Raw genomic sequence first — 23,825 nt, 5'->3', positions numbered from 1 at the left:
TCTGAATAATCCCTTGGGAGCAAATTCAATAATGGATATTCTGTGGTATACGAACCATGGGAGTTTCTAAGATTCTTGGTTTTCTTCTGTACATCAGAGGCAGCACGAGCTGGAGACCTGCACTGGGAGTTAAAGCAGAGGTTCTGTTCTTGGCTTTTGTGCCTTGATGCATGACCTTGGAAAAATCATTTCACAAAGGGAATGAATTAAGCTCTGGTTGAGAGCGCTGATATGTTTAAATCGATATTTAAGGCAAGAAACAGCTCAATAGGGAAGAGAGAGATTTTCTTCAATGCTTTATTTCATGAGAGCTACGTTAACCATCATGTGAGTGAAGCTGGGAAACATCATTCCTGCTGAGGCAAGTGGTCAGAAACCACTTGCCTTTGCATCTTGGGGAAGCACCTGCTGATTCCCAGGCTCCGAAACACAACCCCAGGCCAGCTGGGAATTGGGCATTTAAGAGTTACTTTGTTAAACTGCCTCAGTCTAACTTTACAAAGCAGCAACATTTTAGCAGTACTTTGCTGTCAGCATTTCTGCGCAGTTGTAGCAGAGCCATGCACTTAGCATTTCCTGGCAGCTGTTTGGTCAGAAGCCAAAGCTCCTCAGGCTGAGGACCAGCTCCCACGGCTGGCAGCTGACACATCTTCACGCTTGTCAGAAAGCCTCCTGTAAGTTCTGGGTTGTTGGTGCATACAGTGGACATTCCACAGCAAACACACAAAACTTGTGTTTTATTAAGCGAGAAAGCCACGCTAATGTTTGGAGAAGGAATTACGTTTTTAAAGGCAAGCCAGACTATTGCTGCTTTACTTCAAAGTCTGTTTGTGAGGAGCAGAGAGGAAATATTTTGCCTAACTTAAAATATAGCTCCTTAGCCACCCATGAGTTTCTTTGACAGGCTGATGTTGTTCTGAAGATGAAGTGCTTTATATCAATACCCCTGGAGCGTCCACATGCCCTTCAAGACCATAAGAGTAAGGATGGTATTTTGGCTGTCTCAGTTTCCTCAGCTGCTTTTTTAGGTTCAGGGCTGGGGTCTTGTAATTTGGATGCTGAGAAGGCAGGGAAGGTGGTCAGAGCACGAAAGCGTAGACTCCACTTACTAAAACCAGTTACACATGACTAGTAAGGTGGTTTCATGTGTGTGTGTTTCCTAAGCTCTCTTTATATTCCCAGACTTAGTTCAGCTGCATCAGTAATTACATCATTTGAAGGCGGGACGTGAAGCCCGGCCTGAAAGCTGACGGAAGTCACTGCACCCGCCTGGTGAGCTGCACTGCAGATACCGGACCTGATGCTCAGAGCTACCTGCAGGTGGTAATACATCGAAGTACTGGAACATTGCAATTCTTGTTTCTACACATACACCCATGGCGGGCACCACTGTGCCCAGTGTGATCTAATCCTAACAGGTGAAGGGCAGAAGTTACTCTGGAGACTTCTCACATACATGTTCTGCTCCACTTTTATTTTAAAGTAATGTTTTGCCAAACTTTCGGGGACTATTCAACAAAAGCCTTCTGCTTTCTGATGTAGAGTTTTTTCCTGCTTGAATATGTGCCCAGCTTCTCGAAATGCATACTGCTTTTTTTAATTGCTACTTGCAATGGCTTTCATGCCAACTGGATATCAAGGGACGCATTGAAATCACTTGAGGAATACAATAAATCAGCCATTTTTTTGCGTTTTCAGCTTGTTCTGTTCACCATTACGGTTACACCACTGCTGAGACAGGCCGACTGAATGGTGGGCAGCACAAAAGCTCAATGGGGACTTCATAAACTGGGAGAGGACTAGGCTGAGTTTTTGCAATATAACCGTTTCTCTGACTGGCTAGGCAGTTTTAGTAAACCCTCCAAAATCTATTTACTTCAGGAGCACACACAGTCCTGTCTTTAACCTGTTATCATACAGTAAGCTTGACATATACATTCAGTACAGAGCCAAGCTCCAGGTGAAATGTTTCTGTTCAGCCCAGTCAGTGCTGGTACCAGCAGCCTAAAGGTGAAAGCTTTTCAGTTCACAGTTACAGAGCCCACTCACATTAGCAGGGGTCTGTGGATCCTACAGGACCTCGAAGTGACACCACCATTCAGGCAACAGGACAGTACCCTGTTTCTACCTAGAGGTATCAAAATTCCATAGATCCCCAAATCCACCTGTTATGTCTTGGCAAAAGGGCCACAAGGATACAGAGCAGATGTCGTATCTCATTTTTACCTTTCATGGGAATCACAGGCATTTACAGGTTTTGTTCTTGCTCTTAATTGAAAGTAGATTGGAGGAAAAGCAAGAGAAATGAGCAGAAAGAACTCTTAATTCTGACTACATTCAATAGATGTTGCAGTCTTCTGCTCTGGCTCTAATTTCAAACTGAAATGGTGCACCTGGATACTAATGTTACAGTACATGCTGACCGTGTTAAATCAGGATCTGCAAAGAACTGAACTCGCGTGACCCTCCTGCCGTTAGGGATTTGCCTTGTGCAGCAGCCTTAACATTTGGCTTTGCTTCCCAGAGTGATTTCGTAACATCCTGGCCCTGGAATTGCTGAATTGCTGCTTGGTTGTACTATCAAGTACATCGCTCACTCTCCTCTCAAGCAGAACACAAGGCGCCTACTGGGCTCCACGGCAGATGGTTGCCAGGACTGGCTCCACTGCATTTGAAGCTGACATCTTTTCACTTCTTTAGTGCAGTCTGATATCTTCAGGTGGACTTTTGTTCTTTGAAAAGATAGGGAGTAACATGAGTGATCTGGCCATCTCGTATCACAGAGTGCTGGAAACAGTTCCTGTCAGCTGGGAACACCCAGGAATGAAGATGCTGCAGATTCAATTTATTGGAGAAAAAAATGTCCTTCACACCTCTCTGTTCCTATTGGAACTCTCCGATGCCAGCTACCTTACCCGCCTACACGAACAGAATACCATGGGACCAAGAGGCTTATTTCATAATTACTTGATGCTTCAGTTTCAGATCTGCCTCAATGTATGTAAGCTCTGCCGAAAACTAGCATGTACACTTCAGAACATGACTAAAATCAAGTTGTTTGAGACTAGTGAAGCATAACAAACATTTAAATGATTGCAGAAGGGATTGGATTAGCTTGGCAAACTTTCTAGCTCAACCACTTAAGAGCCTGAAGAAAATGAGCAGTAGTCAGCACGCTGCCTTTATAGCCTGACTCTCACATGCCTCAGGAACAACCTGGGAGAAACGGCAACAAGAATATCCCAGTCACATGTACATCACATCATCCCCTGCATTACTTTTAATTCAACCACAACAAAAAAGTATTTTGGTACCTTGATGAACCAATACTCCTATTTCCCTGGCAAAAAAATAGGAAGTCTGAAGGAGGGAATTTGTCTTCCCAGAAGCCTTGCCTTTCCAGACCCATCAACTAGCAGTTGTAAGAACCTAAGGCAGACTTGTCCTTCTTGACCACCTAACTTCATAAAGCCTTCCCTTGTAGTTGCCTGTATGTATAAACAATTACAATTTTGAAACCTTAATTCTATTATACCACCTCTATTGTCCATAGGAAGCTAGGAAAGTTTCAGAAGTTTCACGGTGCATTAATGACAGGACAAAGTATTGGGGATGTCAGTAATACAGCCACACCTACTTTAGGTGACATGAAGTTTTCTTTCATTAAGTTTTCAGCAGTCCATTGCAAAACTGGAAACATTTGTTCTTTGCTTACACATCACCGTCCCATTCTGGTAGTGGGGGTTGCTGCAAAGCAGTTGTGATGGAGTTCTCCAGAAATCCCATAGATCTTGAAGGCTCGATATCCATGGGTGAGGGGCATTCACGCCTCTGGGGCCACCTTGCCTCTGCACTAGCTCCAGATCTCTGAGACACTTCATAAAATTCTGCTAAGGCTGTTGGAAAAGCAGATTCTTCCTTAACATTTGTTTCCATTGGTGTTTTAGAATCGTTTTCTGGTGCCATGTAAACATCACTGTGGGACTCTCTAACAGACAGGACTACGTTTTCAGGTGTAAGAGCAAGCTGTTGGTCTTCTAAAGGGAAATGCTGTCTCAGAGCTACTGCCTCTGGCACGTCATGCATCAGTACAGGTTTAACTCTTCTTTGATGTTTACCGCTAGTGAAATTCACACTGCAGTTGGCATGAAGTGATCTGTCTTCTGAGTAACCACAATAAGCATCTAAAAACTAAAATAAAATGACTCCAAGTGAGTGAGATGAGTTCTGTACTATCTGGGTCATTTCCTACCAAAGGAATCACTGAGATATCAGGGTAAAGGTTTCCTGCAGACTTTCAGTGCATGGCACCGTCTGTCACAGAGGCCAGCAAAACAGAGGAACAGTACACGAAAAGGCCTCATTAAAAATGTTTTAAAAGCTACTACAGAAAAAAATATATGGAGTATGTTTTCCAATATAAAAAGACAACTCAACAATTATCATTTATAATCAGCCATAAATAGGTAAGTAAAAGTAACAGTGAAATATATTGGGATACTAACTCTTGTATTTTAAAGCATTAACAAAATACTTGGTTCTACTTTAATGGCCCAGTGGCTCAAAATCAGGAGAATTCCGTGCACTGGGGTAAAAAAGGCAACCTTTGCCACCCACCCTCATCATCCCATCAGAACTGCACCTTGGTGTGAAAGGAAGCACGTCTCCGTCTTCTCTTCATGCTGCTGCTAAGGACACTGAATGCTTCTCTAATACACCTCCTCCTCCTTGGACCAGCCATAGTTGAGATTGAGTTTATTCATCAGGGCGTGGTTTTTTTTTGTTGTTTTTTTTTTTGACCTTAATTTTTAAAAATACAATGTTTATACAACTGACTAGCATAAAAACACATCTTTATCTGAAATCACTTATCATTGTAAGGATTATTTTGTTTTAAATAAAGAACATTCAAATGTTAATCTATAACAAACTCCCAGAGACAACAGACATCTGAAATTCATGTCACTCTTGCCCTCACTGTTAAGCAAGTTCTGATCTAAGAGAAGTTTAATTTACTCACAGGCAGACCATCTGAAATGATGAGTTTGCAAAAGCTTCTATTATAAAATTGTTAAGATCTCCAACTACAAATAAAGAACATGAATGAACATCTCATATTCAGCTGCAAATGAATGGAAAAGCTCAAGACACATCATTGCCCGTGAAATATGTTTATATATATGACTATCAAATAGTGCATTCTAAGCATTTTATGAAATAAATCCAATTCCATCTCATTCATCACAGCACAAAACTGAACTGGGTCTAGTTCAATTGTTTGTTGCAGTTTCTAGTACAATGGGAGTTACATTGCTGCTCTGCCACCATCCAAGTCCAGGGCTGTACTGCACACAATGGTGGGAGCCTTTCACTAGAACAATAGGGGCACCAGCTCCCAGGGCTCAAAAATCCCTACAGATGAGTGTACCAGGCTTCCTCCAAGAGCTGAGGAATCAAGTACTAGATGACTTAAGTATCTTAATAGCCTGCTACATGTTTAATATCTTGCTACAATTCCGAGATGACTAGTAGTAACAGGAAAACATTCTGAATTTCAGCAAAACCTCCAACTGACAGCAACATTGTCTCTAAACACGGAGGCAAGAGAGCACAGGGTCAAACTATGAAGGTTTTATTGTAATCACTTATTCAATGTGGTTTGATTCCACTGTACTGAAGCTCCCCTAAGCAGAAATATTTTTATACTGGTATCTAAGCCTTCACTGAACTGTGTTTTGCTGCATTTCCACATAAAAAAAAAAATTCTAAATTCTCGGCAATGCTGTACCATGAGCCTCACTGGACAGCCAAAGAGCCCTGAAAGACATCCAAGTTGCCTTCAGGAGGTCACTCCTCTTTCCTAAATTCTACTGTTGCACTCTGCAATATCTACTATTTAAAAAGTAACAAAGTATGTGAAACAAGGAAAGCCTGGAACTTGCTATGTTACAGTAGCCAAGCAAAATTTTTATCAGTGCTATTCTTACTTGCTAAAATGTATTTCAGCAAAAACCTGATAATGAGAGGAGTCCTACATTCTACGCAAAAAAACAAAAACATTTTGTTCTTGTGTGCTTTTTGCAAGATCTAAGGTCTGACCACTCCATTAATACAATGCAGGAAACAGTCTCACTGCAAGAAATGCTGGAGGTAACCCCCAAATTTCACCTGCCTTATTTTCTAACAGATAAATTTCCAAGGGAGGTGAAAACTTGAGTCATTGCTTCACTGCCTTAATCTGTCTCCAGTCTTTTCTATGCCATCGCACCCTTTCGATCTCAATTCTGAAGACCTTGTAGAATACATCCTAGTTATAAGACACAGAAGTACTTGCATTTTCATATAGCTGTCTTCAGCTGTGGTACAATACTACTAAGAATTCCTGCCAGTTAGACCTTGGAGAAATTACCTAAAGCTGACTGAATTCAACCCAGTGTTTTTAAGTATTTAAGCATCTCCAAGATGAAGCCTTCACCTTTTGATCAGTTTTTATCACCCATGGTCTGAAAATGCAAGTCAGTACTGATGGACACATTTCTAGCTCTGCAACCCCCCCTTAGAAGCCAGGACAGCATCTGTCCTTATGTCATATTCATTACTATAGCAACAGCACGTTCATTACTATGGCAAGAAAATGTAGTTGTATGCATGGAACACATCCCAACCATTCTGTTTAACACTGAAACTGAATGTTAACTGGAGGTAACTAGGGAAGCCCTAGAAATAGTGACATTAAACTTAAGTAGGTCTTGTCTTGCTTTCATACTGGGGCAGGGGAGAACAAAAACACATTGCCTCATTGCCTAAGTGCGTTTCATGTTTTGACATCTTACCTTTGCCTTGCTGAGTGCAATTTGCACTAACATGAAAAGTACCAAACCCTTCTGTAACCTTTTTCAGATACCTGTAATTCAAAGCAGTTTTGGACATTTTAAGCAATGACAGAGTAACACTACCATGGAAGACAATTGTCTCACATGGAGTCACACTTAACGACTTTTAGCCATTTTGTAGATGCTTAGGATTACTTTTTTCTTCTAGCTATTAATAGCTGGGAAAAGCTTTTAAACCAATTTGGGCACATGACAGGACATGTAAGGCACCCTGAACTCATTAATAGTGGAAGGCATGTTTCTTTCATGAACTTCGGAAGCAGATGCCACTTCCTCTTCACAGTGCAAGTCCTCCATTTCAGTAACAAGTGATTATCTCCCTACTGAAGTAGTTTAACACAAGTGCAGCCCAAAAAACACAGCAAGCTTCAACTGAGGCATTGAAGTCAAAGAAAACACTCATAAAAACCACCACAGAAGCCTTCAAGCAAGTTACTTTTAGGGATTGCACAATACTGAAAGAGTTTATGATTTTCATATTCAATCCCTTAATTTCATTTTTGAGAAATAATTTTATTTGCAGAAACAAGCACTTCTATCCAGTCTACTGACATGCAAAAGTCAGTTTAAAACAGATAACCCTTTACTACACAAGTCATCCTGTCACACAAATTCTGCATCAATAAACCAAACTCAAGTCTTGCCAAAAAAATAGAACAGGCAGAAGTAGTAAACTAAATCAGGACTTGCCAAAAAATGGGGGCAATATGCTCAGTACTTGCTCCTACCCTGTTCTCTTTCCTAATTCATTAAAAGCTACCTTGGTGCTGCATTGCTGAGTTTGACCCAAATAGTATGGCTATGTGGCTGTAACCTCCACTTTGAGGACTTGCAAGGTACTAACTTGTTAGTCTGATTATTCTCTAAAGCATCTGTGCCTCTACTGCATGCAGTGCAGGACCACTCAAGAGCACCTTGAACTTCTTGTTCTTATTCAAACTTAATTCTCTTAGTACCAGCCACCTACCACTGCTAGCACAGCACAATGAACAGAGGGCTTACATGTTTTAAAGCCTAGTTCCAGCTGTACTATTTTGCAAACATTGCTCAGTAGAAACATTAAGTTAAACCTAACTTCAAGTCAGTACTGCCTCTACCTTCCCACTTCCAACATGTTACTGCATGTTCTGCAGCACCACTGCACAGCATTGCCAATTGTAGGTTTAAGTCAGCAGCTAGTACTTGAAATCCAAAGCAGCATTCATGCTAACAGCAGCAGTTTTGGTTCCCAGTGTTAACAGACAAGTCAATGACACAACTCATTCTTAACACTTTTATTCTTACAGTTCTAGGTTTGAACTGTACATGCAGAGTTGCATAAGTCACAATAGAGATTTACAGTGGATTCTATTCTATGGTAGAGTGCAATCCAGAATCCTTGAACAGTATAAAAAACAACTTTAAACATCAAGACCTTGTTAGGAGCAAAAGGGTTAAAGCTTCCCCAAGTATTTCAGCTCTCATAGATACCTAGTTACTAGGTACTGTATGTTACACATATTCCAAGTTGAAGAGCTGTATTAACACTAAACCAACTTTAACATCCAGATGTCATACCATCTTTGTTACTTCCCCCAATTTCTGGCAATTAAGAATAAGTCAAAAAACCCTGCCACCTGCAACCAGCTAATACAGACAAAAATAACTACTCCTTACTTGCCTGTCTAGGGTTGTACAGTGTTAAAGAAAATATTCCCTCAATGGCATTTGTATCTCACGTCAGCTGAAAAAGCAATGTAACAAAAATAAAGGTATAACATCTTTGAAAATAAATATAAAGAGGGAATGCAGACAAAGTGTCAAAGATTTTTTTTTTGGCAGGTAACATTCATAATATACAAAATATAACTTATTCATATTAGCCAAGGAAACATTCATGAGTTCCTGTAAACTGTTTTAATCCACCTCCTCCATGCGTGATGTGTCATCATCTCCTTCAAGAGGTGGCATCTCCTCAGTAACCGCTGGACTAGCTTCCTCTGCAGCAGTATCATCTTCATCAATGCCTGTACAATGAAGGAAAAAGGGACCGTTAGTGCCCATGGAACTCAGACTTTTACCTACGTCACACTTCAGCTGGCCTGAGGTGATTAATGCCATTTTCCAGTCTGTCCCAGAGAAAACTTACCCAGGCCAAGTTTGATCATTCTATAAATGCGGTTGGCATGTGTCTGAGGATCTTCTAAACTGAAGCCAGAGGACAGAAGTGCTGTTTCATACAGCAAAATGACAAGATCCTTTACAGACTTGTCATTCTTGTCAGCCTCTGCCTTCTGCCTCAGTGTTTCAATGATGGAATGATCAGGGTTGATCTCCAGGTGTTTCTTTGCTGCCATGTATCCCATTGTGGAGTTGTCTCTTAATGCCTGCGCTTTCATAATCCTCTCCATATTGGCAGTCCAGCCATATGTACTTGTTACAATGCAGCATGGAGAAGTTACCAAACGGTTGGACACAACAACCTAGGAAAACAAAGCCATGATTTGTAACTTAGCATTTCAATACTTCCATTGAATCAGAACCCCACTGACTTAGAACTAAGGTGCAAGTTTGAAACACTGCCGTGTCATGAAGACATGTGACTCAGAAATCACAGCTGAGGAATTCACAATACTAACAGGAGAATCACCTAACTTCGCTAGAAAACACATCTGCAAAGCTCTGACCTGCAGAATGATTACAGCTGTTAAAAGCCAGTTTTAGACTGTACTGTAGTCTTCTCTGCAAGACCTTTGTTTCAGATAATTGAGCAACTTGTTGCATACAAACTGAATACTAATTACCTTTTCTACTTTCTTCTCAAGGATATCTTTCATTATCTTGCAAAGGTTTTCAAACTTGGCTTTTTTCTCCTCCTGCTTCTTTTTCTCTTCTTCATCTTCCGGAAGCTCCAAACCCTCTTTTGTTACAGAAACCAGGGTCTTGCCTTCAAATTCCTTCAGCTGCTGCACACAGTATTCATCAATAGGCTCAATCATGTAGATCACTTCCAGGCCATGTTTGCGAAGACGCTCCACGAAGGCGGAATTAGCCACCTGATCTTTTGTTTCACCTGCAAGAAGCATGAACTGGTTGAGCCCCTGCATTTTAACATGGCAACTTGTTTTCTGCAAGAGCTTGTGTAACAATGCTCCATGGCCATTACCAGGAAAGTACGGGGACATAAAACAAGTATATGGCAATCTACTGGAAGATCTTGGCCTGGTAAGACTCAAAAACCTTCTCCAGCCAACATCAAAGCTTGGAATAATTCTTTGGTTTGAAAGAACATCTGGAATGCCAAGCCATGTTTCCCACTCCTGCCAACTGAGAAAACTGGGAAGCCCTCTATAGCATTTTCCTCTTGAAAGTCTTACTTTCTGCTGCCCGAATAGTTAAAACTCCTTTGAGTTATCTATTAGAGATCAGGTACTCCTAGCCAGATTAGCCTTATTTATTAGTCCAAACGCAAAGCTATCGTAGAGGCACATGAAGGACTTCTCAATCATTCAAGGAAGCAATGACCCTGGATTTTCCATTTTAGAACTTAAGGAATGCTTCAAGAGCAGCTATTCTATTTCAGCTCATTTAAGCTTTATAGCTCCTGAAGAGAGCAGTTACCATGGCAGCGGTAAGCTCAAATTTGGCAACACTGAGTATCCTAAAGCCACCCTGCAAGCCTCCTTAAGTACAGTAAGTTAAACTGAAGAAAGCGTTACCACTAGCTAGATCCACTGTCATCGTGAACAAGGACACAGTATGAACCAGAACTGCAGCTCCATTTTAGATGGCTTTAACACTGCATGCACCATCTATTCATTTCTAAAGCTCTATAGTCCTCCAGGGATTTGATTGGAACTTACATTAACAGTTTTACCTTCCCCGGATACATGTCAACATTTCTCAATCATGACTACTAGCAAGACATGTTGACAAGGCAACTGATAATCAGAGAACAGTGCAACTTCAGTACAACTGACTTTTTTTTTTTAATCAGATTAAAAATTGTGTCAATGCATCAATTTTACATGAAAACTTAATTTTTCTTCAGAGGTCATTACCATGGTTATTTACCATGTCCTCATCCCCCAAAATAACCCTGCCTATATGTGTACACAGGCTTGTCACCCAGGCCATTGTCTCCAACTCACCAGTAATGTAGTAGACGTGTTTCTGGTTTTCCTTCATCCTAGTGCAGTAGTCCTTCAGAGAAACCATTTCATCACCAGATGCAGAGGTGTAATACCTCAGCAACTCAGACAGCTTCTTACGGTTCTGGGAGTCTTCATGTATACCAAGCTACAAAAATGTAGGACAACAGATCAACGTACTATTCACTAAGATAAATACTACGCTTCATGAGGACTTCGTAGCAAGAACCTCTAGCTTTTACAGTTGGTATTAAGCAGAAAAGACACTAACCTTGATATTCTTGGAGAACTGCTCATAGAACTTCTTGTAGTTCTCCTTGTCTTCAGCCAACTCAGTGAAGAGTTCCAGGCACTTCTTCACCAAATTCTTCCGAATAACTTTCAGGATCTTGCTTTGCTGGAGCATTTCACGAGAAATATTCAGAGGTAAATCCTCAGAATCTACCACACCTCTCATGAAATCTGGAAAGAGATGAAAACAATTAGTTTTGCAGATGATACAGAAATTCAGTTTCTAACCACCACTTCAGTGGCTTTGAATTACAAATTGGCATCTCAGAATAATGCAGTGCTTTCTCTTCAACTGATCAGATACTTTCTGATCAGCTCATTTTAGAACTCCTGTCTTTCCCTCACCCCCTCCCCATTTATTTTTATTTTTTCAATATTAAGAGGAACTTTGTAATTGCTAGGTAAATCCCATTTTTTAGGAAAGGTATTTCTCAAAAATACTCACTCAGGTATTCAGGGATCAGCTCCTCGCAGTTGTCCATGATGAAAACTCTGCGTACATACAGCTTGATGTTATTCTTCTTCTTCCTGTTTTCGAAGAGATCAAAAGGTGCACGTCGTGGGACAAACAGGAGAGCTCTGAATTCCAGCTGACCTTCCACAGAGAAGTGCTGCAAGAAAACAAGACATCTTATTGCAATTTGCACAGCTCTCACTCAAGCAACCCTTTAAAAATCTCTGTAAACATAGAAGGAAGGTAAGTGCTGTTTCAAAAAAAAAAAATTAGTGCAGTAAGACAGATACTGGTCAGGAAAACAAGCATTCTCCAGTACAGCACTGAAGTTCTGTTCCACTGCTACCTGACAAGCGGAATGCTTCAGAAGACCTCTTCAACCCCCAGTTGCATAGTGAGCTTCAGTGAAGGATGTGCTTTCTTACAGCACCTCCAACCAGTGACATGCGAAAAGGCTAGCTCCAATTCACTTGCTCATACCTTTTGACTACAACAATGTTGAGAACTACACTACAAACCCTCTAAACTTCTAAATTTGTATTTGAGACCTACTTTTAGTATTTGCAATTAGATTTGTTAACTAAGCTCTACACACAGGTAAAGCACCTGCAATTCTATCTGCAATAAGCTGACATGCAGATCTCGTGATTATGAGCACAATCTTAGAACTGGCCTGAACAGTTGTACCTCAAGAATGACCCTCACACTGTTCAAGTGTTCTGAATACTATCACCCTAAATGGTAAACTATTTACAGCAAGACAATGGAACTGAATTTATTTAGAAGATAGCTTTAGTTCAAGAAGATTGCGCCTGCAGAAAGGCAAACAAGAACCTACCTTGACAGCCAAATGGTCTTCCCAGTCATTAGTCAGACTCTTGTAGAATTCGCCATATTCCTCATTGGTAATGTCATCTGGGTTCCTGGTCCAAATGGGCTTGGTCTTGTTGAGCTCTTCCTCATCGATGTACTTCTCCTTGATCTTCTTTTTCTTCTTCTTATCTCCATCCTTCTTTTCTTCTTCCTCATCAGAGCCAACATCCTCAATCTCTGGCTTGTCTTCTGTCTTCTCCTCCTTCTCTTCTTTTTCCTCTTCCTTTTCTTCAGCCTCATCATCACTGACCTCCTTATCACGCTCCTTCTCCACCTACAAAGGGTATCATTAGTTGGGTTTAAAGACCTTGAAGTTTTATGAGCAGTTCTCAGATTTATGCTTTAAGTTTTTGTCCTCCATTCAGGTACTTTGTCCTACATCTCATTTTTATTAGTGCTGATACAGAGGTGGCATTTTGGCTCACGTCCATTGTGGTGTTTTACACCATTAAGTTAAAATGGATTCCCACTGAGAATGCATCAAGATACAGTTAATGTCTGAATTGTGTGGGAAGTGTGGCACTACTAGCTTGGTAGAACTTTTTTTTTTCCCTTCATCTTAGAAAATCTGTGAACAACAACATTTGATAAAGGGCTACATCCACATAGCTATCTGCAACAAATAGTAAAACTGATCTGTTATACAAACTTCATGTTAGTGTTTTTAAAAATATATTCATTTTGAATTGGTTATACTTAAATAAAATTTCAAGTAAGGTACGTACAAAGAGCCTGATAGGATAGCCAATGAACTGGGAATGCTTCTTCACAATTTCCTTGATTCGCCGTTCTTCCAGGTATTCAGTTTGGTCTTCTTTAAGATGCAGGATAACTTTTGTTCCACGGCCCAGAGGTTCACCTAGAATGGAATTTGCAGGTGTTATTTGTGCAGGAGTATACCAGGCTTTGACTAACTCTAAGTTATCTGCTGTTTAGAAGCATACTTGTCACTCATTTCTTTACCACTAGCAAAAAACATACTGTGTACAAAACTGGGCTTACAGATACTTCCACCTTACTGTAACCATAATCTATTTTAAAGGAACTTAAGAAAAAATTCCTTGATTGCTCTGTTCCTACAGAATTATTTCCCTGCACAAGCTTAAAGCACTTATGTCTTTCTTATGATGCACTATTTACTATAGAGAATTGCCTATCATGTGCAATTACTCTAACTAAACTTAATCTGAAACATGGGTAGTGCTACCCTGATCACCTATCACTGCTCTCACTTTTTTCCCAATGCACAGAGTAGGGTAGGCATCTGAACTATTTGGTGACTCATCTTCATAAAGTGAGCAGGCACATTCAACACTCACCATTATCAAGCCTGACAGTGAAAGATCCTCCAGCTGACGACTCCCAAGCATACTGCTCATCATCATTGTGCTTGGTGATGACAGTCACTTTCTCTGCAACAAGGTAGGCGGAGTAGAAACCGACACCAAACTGGCCAATCATGGAGATATCAGCGCCTGCCTGCAGTGCTTCCATGAAAGCCTTGGTACCAGACTTAGCAATAGTACCAAGGTTGTTGACCAGGTCAGCTTTGGTCATCCCTATGCCTGTATCCACAATGGTCAGAGTACGATCATGTTTGTTTGGAATCAGGTTAATTTTCAGGTCTTTTCCAGAATCCAGCTTGCTTGGGTCAGTCAAGCTCTCATATCTGATCTTGTCCAGAGCCTGTAAAAAGAGAGGCAAGCTTTAACATTGCCCTCCTATTTCTAGAGATTTCAGTAGTTCTACCAACACAAGCCAGCCTAAGAGCTCAAGTACTTACATCTGAGGAATTGGAGATCAGCTCCCTCAAGAAGATTTCCTTGTTGGAATAGAAAGTGTTGATGATCAAAGACATCAACTGGGCAATTTCAGCCTGGAAGGCAAAGGTCTCCACCTCCTCCTCCATTGGTTGGTCTTGAGTTTGCACAGCCTCAGGCATCTGTAAGGAGAGATCAAGTTAAATTCCATTCTGAAGAGCACTAGCTTGCTACATATACCCCTCCCCCTTACAGGCAGTGACAATGGCATTTGGGATTCAAGTTATTAACTCTATGGTGCCAAATACAGCACAACAGGGACACAAAAAAACTCTACATCTGATTCCCTAGCAGTAACAATTCCTGAATTCTGAAAGAACAAGTAAACTAGATGCAAATACTTTAACTGGACTTGCCTTATATTCAGTATGATTTGCATTTACTAGTTCTGCACCCTTACATCCCCATGTGAAAGATCAAGCATATATACTGCAAAATACAGAAATACAACTGAACACATGGCCCAGAATTTGAACGGCTAGCAAGGCTGTTCTAAGGTCAGTGAATGACAATAGTTTCCATTTGGACCGTTTCCTTTTTCTCCCATCTAACTCTGCTTCTTGAACTACTACCTTCACGTGCATACCCAATCCTCAAAACTTATTTAATGCTAACTAAAATGGCAACCCAGCCCGACTGAACTTGTTCCTCTTGTCATACAGAGAGAGGTATATTCTCCGAACTTGCACAGCCGCCTGCTGCCCGAAAGATCATGAATCTGGACTGAGGGAAGCCAAAACGATTTCAAAATGAACAAAAAACCCCTTCGACCGTCTTTTAATCTCTGATGAATGACCAGAACCTATCTGCAAGGGCGCGATCCCCAGCTGCACGGCTAGCTAAGCGATGAATAACCAGACGGCTCGCCCAACCGGCTCCTTCCCGCGGCTCGGGGCAGTGCCAGCCTGCGGCGCCCCCTGCAGGCTCCCGATGGAAGCGGGAAAGGTTCTAGAAACTGCCAGAGCCTTCCCCTACCGCCCCCCCTCTCCCTCCACCCACTCCCCGTCAGCGGCGGCCCCGCGCAGCCTCCCCGATGCCGGCCGAGTCCTTCCCAGCGGCCGCCCCGCGCTGCTCTCCCGGCGGGAGCCTCCATCTTAGATCCACCTCGTGCCCCGCCGGCCGGGCTCTCCCTGAGCTCACCGAGCTGCCCCAACATCCCCAAAAACACCCTCACCCACCTCTGCTCGTTCCCCTCTCCCCCCCAGAACAACCCCTGCAGGCTGCTCCTCCCCCTCTCCACCACGATCCCCTCACGACGACCCCCCCCCCCCATGCCACCCACCATTTTCCCTTTGCTCCTCAGGAAGCCATGAGGCAAAACCAAGAATCTCTAATAATTAATTAACCACCTCGCACAGCCGCCACCTCCCCTCCCAGCCACGCGGACACCGCCTGGCGCTCAGCGAAGCGGCGGCATCGCCCTGCACCACGCGGCCCCCCCCACACCGCCCCGCTCCCCTCAGGCAGCCCCGCGCTGAGGCGCGGCCGTTGGGGCTGCGCCGCCGCCGCCTCACGGCACAGCCTCGGCCGCTCACCTTGGCAGCTAGGGGGGTGGTGGTGGTTAGGATTAAAGGGCTCTGCTGATCTCCTCAGTGAAGCGGCGAACCCGACGCGCTCTGCCCGCACCGCTGCGCCTCCACTTAGTGCGCGCCCCCGGCCGCCCGCCCGCCTTTTATACAGCCGGCGCCGCCTCCTTCCAGAACCATCGGGAACCTTCACTGGCGGCCGCGGGGGAGGGGGCGCCGGCGAGGGGAGGGGGGAGGAGGAGTGGGCGGGGCCGAGCCGGCGCCAGCCAATCGCGGGCGGCCGCGCACGGAGCGCCGAGGGCGGGCGGGCGTTGGCCGTTGGCTCCGTTCAGATGGGAGGGGGGGAGGCGGGGAGCGGGGCGCATGCGCGGTGGGAGCGCGGGGAGGGCGTTGGGAGCGCGCGCGCGGCGCGGGAAGGAGGGGCTGAGGGGAGGGGGGGGAGGGAGGCACCCCCCACCCCTTCCCCAGCCGCCGAAGCTCCTAGAAGGAGCGTGAGGGAAGGGGGCTGGGGGCTGTGGGGAGGTTGCTGCCCCGTTGGGAGGCGGGGTGGCTGCTCGCAGGGCTCAACGTGGGGCTGTGGGACCTGCCCCGCGGGCTCTGTGGTGCTGTGGGGATGAGGAGAGGCGAGGGAGCGCAGCCAAGAGGCGCGGGCGCACATAGCGATGCGGTTACCTCAGGGCTGAGGCGCTCATAGCGGCTGCTGGGCGGGTGCTGGGGGAGGCTGGTTTGTGAGAGCCCAGAGCCTGAAATCTGCTGGGGTTCGCAGGCGACGCGGCCTTGGCTGCCTAATCTGCCAGAGATCTGCTCTGGTGTTCAAAGGGCACGGCCGCAGACACCTTTATCCGAGCATTTGTGCAGCTTGCATAAAGGCTTTGATAAGTACAGGCCTGGTTACAGCGCGCAGCTCTGTGATTAACGCGTTCAGCGTTATAGTTAGGCTATTTTTACATCCCGAACGACCTGATTGGGAGCAAGGAGCTAATGCAGGTCTTCCGTGTCTCGGGAGAGCCATCTGCATCACCCGTGTGCCGGAGCAGGCTGCTGAAACTTTCTTCCTGGAGCTGATCCACTTTGGGGGATATAAATACTATGTGAATCTACGTGCTAAAACTGCACAGTGATGAAAACATCAGCCTAGAGAATCCCTGCTCTAAGGAACGGTTTTATTTTTATTAAATGAACAGAAAGGATGCACTTTCTGTAGCAAAAATTCATCCCAGGCCCGACTTTTTGGCATTTTCTGTTGTCTCTTAAATGTACCCCAGAGAGCAATCTAGTTCAGCATCTGACTGACTTGAGAACGCTATTTTTAGATGCCTAGCATGCCCTTATCCCAGTTAAGCATCCTAAATTAAACAGGGTAGCATGCCCAATGAATTAGATATTACAATGCTCAGCTCTATTAATGCGTATAACTGAAGATCCTTATGCTGCATCTGACATTCTCCACAACCTTTTATCCTGCAATTTGATCTAGATAAAAATGATTGACCTGGGGTCTACGGGCTTGATTTTGTTGCAGAGTTCTGTCTTTCAGGGATTTTTCAGTCCTTTTTGCTATCTTCTCTGACAAATGAGAAGGTACATTAAGTATATGTTTAAGACATTATGTTGGAGCAGCTGAGGAATTAAAATTACAGCTTGCTTCACTGCAATTCCTGCAGTATCTACATGAGGATCTGCATTGGTGCAATGACTTACACGGCTCTGCCCTTCTAAATGCTGGCGTTACACCTCTGCCCCAAACAGCTGGCCAAAACATGGGGTCCTGCCGGTTATTTTAATTAGAAGGAAAAATTAATAGTTGTGTCAACAGTAATGTAAACTAGCGTGAGATTAGCTGCTGCCCAGCACACGGAAGAAAACCTGTAAGAGTGAAGGTAGTTGCTCACTGAGGAAGCTGGATTTCAGCCAATGCTCAGCCTAGAAAGTTCTGCGGTCCTGCCCAGGCCACCTCTTTGCTGCTCACGCCAATTGTTTCCATGCTTTACCTTCTTTGGGTCTGGGTTTGTGGTGGTTCTCCATGTATTTCTTTTCCTTTCTCTCAAATACATGTCTACAAAATAATCTGTACCAAAATCCTTCGTAGGGTATTTTTTGTTCCTTTCTTCACATAGTGACTATGGTTTCAGTCGTTGTACAGCTGCTTTGCTCGCCTGCTTCCATAAAGCAGCTTAATGGCTTTTTTCCGCTGTCTAATAAAGTGTGGCAGTTATACCCAATGCATGTTTAATGCTTTTCTTAGATAAAATATAGTCCTGGTGTAGTGTCAATTCTATAGGACAAACCTTTTAGGCTGGAACAGTTTTACATTCAGAATTCATCAACTGAAATGTTTTCCAACATCCATCTGGTTCAAAATAACCTCTGTATTTTAGAGAACTGCTAAGCCATTATTATTTATGGATATCTGTCCAATATTTTTTCCTGTAATATCCTACTAAAATTATTTGTGTGCTTTCTGTTTGAGATGTCAAAAAAATGAGATTGACATTTTCATCGAAATAGTTAAGATGTTTTTCTTAAGAAAATCTTTTCCTTTCTAATCTCTTGATTAATGTGGATTCAGTCATACAGACTTAACAATATACTTAATTTTAAGCATGAGAAGACCTGTGGAAGGTTTGAATAAGTCTGCAGGATCACAGACTGTCTGATGTAGTAGTCATGTTATTCTGTTTCTCTTTTGTGATTGTGTTATTTGGCTTACAAAAGCTGTCTTCAAACCAGACTGATTTTTTTTTTGTCAAAATTGTTTGACAAATCCACTAGGAGAACATAATCTCATTCCAAACCATCTGAATTTTCCCAGCTCTGCTTAACACAAGTTTCTGGGTGCCTGTGTAAAGCTAATATTTTCTTCACAATTTTTGAATATATTCCTCTTACACAGTGAGAGCTCATGAAGACTGTTTTTGTTTTCCTATTATTCCTCTGTTTTAACTGATCACAGATCTGTATTGCTTGTTTCTGGCTAAAATGTTCCAGACTTAATTTCTGCCAGAGTTAATACTGGGGGAAAAATCTGTGCAAAATTTCCCTTTTCTCAACTAAGAGATAGTACACTTCCCCATTTTAACAAATAGCTCTATTAATTGCTGAAGCCTGTTATTTTCAAGTTCTACATTCTTGGCATATTCACACATGCTTGTTCCCTTCCATGTCTCCCACCCACCCCTGACACTTCTCACTGTTCCAGGTCTATCCTTTGATTTCCAGCCTGGACAACAAGCAGTCCATTCAACAGGTAGCACACATTTGGGCTTGGGCAATAAATAGCCAGCCGTTGCCTCCTAGCTCTTAGGACAGTCAGAAAACAAGGATTCTCCCTGTTCCTTCCTTCAAAAGAGGCAACAAGAGGATGCATCTCTGCTACCCACCTACTGATTTTCTCAGACTTAAATATCTCTGTGATCTCTATTCCTGTGCTAGCTTTGATTGAATCGCTTAAGTAGGTCAAATTTACTAAGGAGGGACTGATGGACAACCACCATACCACGGCATATGTTTCATTGCCTTAGGATAGTAGACTAAAATCATTCTTCCATTTTTTTTCCACTAAACAACTGTTGTAACCGGTGTTTGATGGATGGTTACAAGGTGTTTGTTTTTTTTTCCCAATTATACAGTTTTAAAATAAGTAACATGGGGAAACTACCATTTATTCAGTAAAATGTACTACTTCAAACATCAATGTAAATGCAAAAACAAAACAAAACGACCACAATACCCAGTCAAAGCCCAGGCAGGTAGTTGACTTGCCATTCTCATCAGAATCTGAGCAACTTCCGCCTTCAGAAAATTCAGATTTGAACCAAATTTTGAGGAAACTGGTCTTTAATCAAAAACTGTTCCATACCAACACATGCCAGAAAGTTAGATATATCGCTGCATTACTGCATAATCTTGCATTTGCCAATTTCCTAAGGAAGATCCCCATACTTGTTCCCTGTATACATTTGCACTGTAATAGAAGATTTAATTATACAACTTTATTGATCTTACAAAATAACATAGAACAAAGTAAAAGACGTCTGGAAGAAAGTTATTTAATATTAAAAGCACTGAAATAACACTCAGGAAAACCCAGCGTTTTATTCTTGATTCTGCCACAGGCTTCTTCAGTGTTGCTGAATAAGACTTTTTTATTTTTATAAACCACAAAGAAATTAAATGAAATCTGCATAGAGAATTTTAACTCCAGCATTTACTGATTTTTGAGTGTTTGATGTTGTAGCCTTAGTGCTTTTGAAATTAATTCTGTCTGAGTTCTGAGACAGATTTGTCATGTCGTTATCTCAGTACTTCAGGGTTTACTTAAAGAAAACAAAACTGCAGCAATTGAAATTGCCTATACAGTAGATTTCAGAAAACTGACATAAGTAGAAAGACGTGGAAATATGTGTCTGGTTTTCTTTAACACACTAGAATTATGCATGTAAAATCTGTGTTATCATAATGAAATGTAAAGCTGGCTTGGATCACTGACTGAACAAAGCATCGTGCTTTCTTAAAACGATTCATCAGGCTGTCCCATTTCCTGCTTTCTCTCGTCTTACTTGGGAGCCGAAATGATCAGAAGATCTTTGGGTCACAAAAAAGAAGTGATTCATACTAGAAATAGGATCGACAGTCACTTAGAATTTTTATTTTTTTTTGTGGTGGAAAGATACTCGAAAGGCAGAGAACAAAATCGATCTCACAAAATGTAGTTGTACTTCTGAACCGTAGATGGCAGCAAGAATTGTATGGACCAAGGGCACATTCCTAAACGTACAGGTTTTTTGAAGGAAGTGTTAGGGAGTGTGGTAAATGTCAGTCATTGCTCCAGAAGGAATTGTGAAGAGACTTAACTGTTGAAGAAAAATTCATTAGTTTTAATGAGAATCAATATTTCCACTAACAAATGCCAAGTATAATTTACAATAAAAGTTCAGCTGCATAGAAAGGCTGAGAGAAGCAGCGTGGAAAGGCCCCAACGTAACTGTCTAATCTTAGCATAGATTACTTCATATGCTGTCTGTTACAAAACGAGGAGATTAGATTATAACCAGTATCATTCAATGTTTTAAATTTGTCCTCATCTTTATATTCCCTTGTGGCTTAAACAAGAGATACTGGTTTTTGGAGTTTTATGCCATATATCATGATTTACACCTTCCCAGAATAAGTGCATAATTATGCACTTCTTAGCTGAAATTATATGTACAGACCAAGAATTATACCCAGGAAAACCTGAGAGACAAAGGTCACTCTGTCTTCCACAGTATTACAAGTGGTTCTTTCCAGTCTCTGGTTCTGCTTTTTGCTTTACCAGCCACCATGAGGCTGCAGTACCTGTTTTCTGAAATGTGTGTTGTCTTTGTCCAGCATGGGACCAAAAAAACCTGCACATATAATTGCACGGCTTGGAGAATGACTGCAGAATGCCACCGGAACCCATCAGAACCCCTCTGAAACAAGAAGCAATCAGGAATAGTTCCATAGATGTTAGTTTTGAGGGAAGAACAACAGAGATGGTGCCAGCTGTAACTTTATTATCCATGATTCAGAGCTTTTTTCCACTCATTGGCATAAGCTGCAATAGATCCTAATTCAGAAAGAGAAGAAACTTGGAGAAAAAGCTCTTCCAGAGAGCAGGTGGTTTAACTAAAAAGCCACCAGACAAACAAAATCCTTGACTTCCCATCAAGATATTCAAAAATTGTGATGGTCACAACGCTAGAAAAGTTAACAGAGCCTCATCATCAGGTGTGGCAATAACTTGATACTTTTTCCCTGTATATATTCAGAGTCTAAGAGTTGGATTCAGTATAACAGCAAAGGTAGTAAGTAGTTTAGATGCATGTTTCAACAAAGGTTTGAGAAGCCACGGAAATTTTAAAAATGTGAAGCCACAGAAATTTTAAAAATGTGCAAGCTTGGGTTCAATATTTTTCAGGAAGAGAGATTTAAAATTTTAAATTTAAAATAGTGGTCAAATTTAAAATAGTAGTCAGTGACGCTGACTCTTTCCGTATTTCCAACATAGGATATAATCTTTATTTCTTTGTACTTGTGAGAAAGAGGGAAGAATTAATTTGAATCTGTCACAGGTTCTGGGTAGACTGTGTAGCACCTGGCTGAAGATTTTAATTTATTTTTTCTGTATTTCAGACTTAGTATTTTCATCTTATGACAGAGATACTGTTAAGGAAAAAAACAGGGTTCTAAAATTACAGACTACTTTCAGATAATCACGGATTAAGTCATCACAGCTATCTATGGTAATCACTCTGCTACGTACATTTTTTTTTCCTTCTGTGTCAGATAGATCAAAAGATGCATTTCTTGGGGGGAAAAACAGGACAGCCCTGAATGCCATCTTTCCTTCCAAAGAATGCCAAAAAAAAGAATAGTAGCACTAAGATAACCTTGATTAAAGCTGACTATGAGTAGATACGTTGAGAAATTTAGTCAAGAGTTGTACAAATACTTGATTAATCATATACAAATTTATCTGTAGGCTATGCTGCAGTAAGCAAGCATAGTGAATTAGAGGGAAAGTCAGTTTTCATCTCTTTCAAAGTGATGTTTTCTGCCACAGTGAGGCAAATCTCCTGAAGTAACTCTGCCATCTATATTGAAATCCTGCTTTGCAGTCAGCTGAGCTGAGGGTATTCTTAGCCAGTTAATATGCATGTCAGTATAATGCAGCTGCTCTACAGCATTTTACATTATGAAAGTAGGACAGACTAGAGTTATTAGAAGTCACCAGGTTATTTCTTAATCAGAGCAGTGCTGGTTAATACTTGCCAGGAGGTATTACTTTCTGCCTTTTTTTCTCTCATAGTTGGCTACAAAAAAAAGAGAAAAAAAACTCTGGAAAGGTTCTTTCATCTGACTGAGAACCACACTGACTCTTATGACTGACAAATTTAAAACGGTTTCAGATGCTGACAGCTGAGGATATCTACATCCCCACTTCGTGTGGATTAGATATGTCTGGAATAGCAAAAGTATTTTTATTTTGTTGAATTTGAGTTACTTTTTGAACTTGTTTTGTGTTTAAATAAAAGCAGTAAGTTTACATTAACCAGAAAAGTTCTTTATTATAAAACTACGAAAAATTGATGAAATAATGCATTTTCTGTCTCATTTTTGCTGTCTTTCAGAGTACATCTACAAAGCTAAATTGTAGGAATGCAGAAAAGGATTGGAATAGTAAAAGAACGGATTTTTCAGCTCTTTTTTTTTTTTTTTTTCTCTTTATGGCACAGCTGCTCTTTCTAATGACTTATCTAAAATTGTATTTCCTCAGACTGTTTGGTCAAAGTGAAATCTGTTACCCATAGTTCTGTAGAACTGTTTCAAGTTTGTTTACCTGAAAGAAATACAGTTCTGAGTTTATACCAAACATAACCATGATGACTTGGCTTCCTTCTCCTTAGCTTTCTGAGATGGAAAATGGCAGTGGGCCATTCTTTTCACTAGAAATCTCTGCATTCACATTCCTATTTTATTCATTCATTTGCATTTGTTATTTCCATCTTGACTGACTTGCCTGTATGTCACGGCTTTTTTAAGACTGTAGGTCACGAGAAGTATTTCCAATTCTGCTTTGTGTTTTCATAGTGTTCGTTCATGAAATACTATACATCTGGTATTCAAAATGTCTTTCTAAATTGCTTTCTGCTTATCTATTGTCAATTTTGGAGCTAGAGCTGTAATATCTGGTGCTTAAAAGCCAGAATTACTAATCAGTCAGTGTCAACCAGACCTCTTTCAGAAGTATATTTAAGTGCTTTGGGAGACTTTTTTGGTCCCAAATGTACAGCTCTAGGTTACATCAGTATAAA

General features: G+C 41.7%; 1 protein-coding gene across 2 annotated transcripts; it reads right to left on the bottom strand.

Moving 5' to 3' along the window:
- Positions 1-8,152: 8,152 nt before the first annotated feature.
- Positions 8,153-16,191, bottom strand: HSP90AA1 (heat shock protein 90 alpha family class A member 1). Of its 2 annotated transcripts, none has more exons than XM_027458158.3 (11): positions 15,997-16,191; positions 14,425-14,583; positions 13,961-14,327; positions 13,367-13,500; positions 12,607-12,915; positions 11,760-11,925; positions 11,295-11,485; positions 11,024-11,171; positions 9,677-9,945; positions 9,022-9,355; positions 8,153-8,899 (listed from the first exon to the last, which is right to left on the bottom strand). In XM_027458158.3, exons 2-11 carry the CDS (start codon positions 14,581-14,583, stop codon positions 8,790-8,792), a joined length of 2,187 nt encoding a protein of 728 aa, XP_027313959.1. In that variant the 5' UTR covers positions 15,997-16,191; the 3' UTR covers positions 8,153-8,789. The 2 variants fall into 2 exon arrangements, with proteins under 2 accessions (XP_027313959.1, XP_071894380.1); XM_072038279.1 differs by lacking the exon at positions 15,997-16,191 and adding an exon at positions 14,818-14,885.
- Positions 16,192-23,825: the final 7,634 nt, after the last annotated feature.

The sequence above is a fragment of the Anas platyrhynchos genome, chromosome 5 (assembly GCF_047663525.1).
Source record: "Anas platyrhynchos isolate ZD024472 breed Pekin duck chromosome 5, IASCAAS_PekinDuck_T2T, whole genome shotgun sequence".
Lineage (NCBI taxonomy): Eukaryota > Metazoa > Chordata > Aves > Anseriformes > Anatidae > Anas > Anas platyrhynchos.
Note: the sequence above shows the minus strand (reverse complement) of the source record. Positions and strands in the feature narration are given on the sequence as shown.

Excerpts from the sequence above, each read along its gene's own strand:
- HSP90AA1 (XM_027458158.3), bottom strand. The coding sequence starts at position 14,583 with ATGCCTGAGGCTGTGCAAACTCAAGACCAACCAATGGAGGAGGAGGTG. Across the intron at positions 11,172-11,294 it reads AGTTCTCCAAGAATATCAAG|CTTGGTATACATGAAGACTC; the intron begins GTTAGTGTCTTT and ends ACATTTTTGTAG. Across the intron at positions 8,900-9,021 it reads AATGATCAAACTTGGCCTGG|GCATTGATGAAGATGATACT; the intron begins GTAAGTTTTCTC and ends TTCATTGTACAG.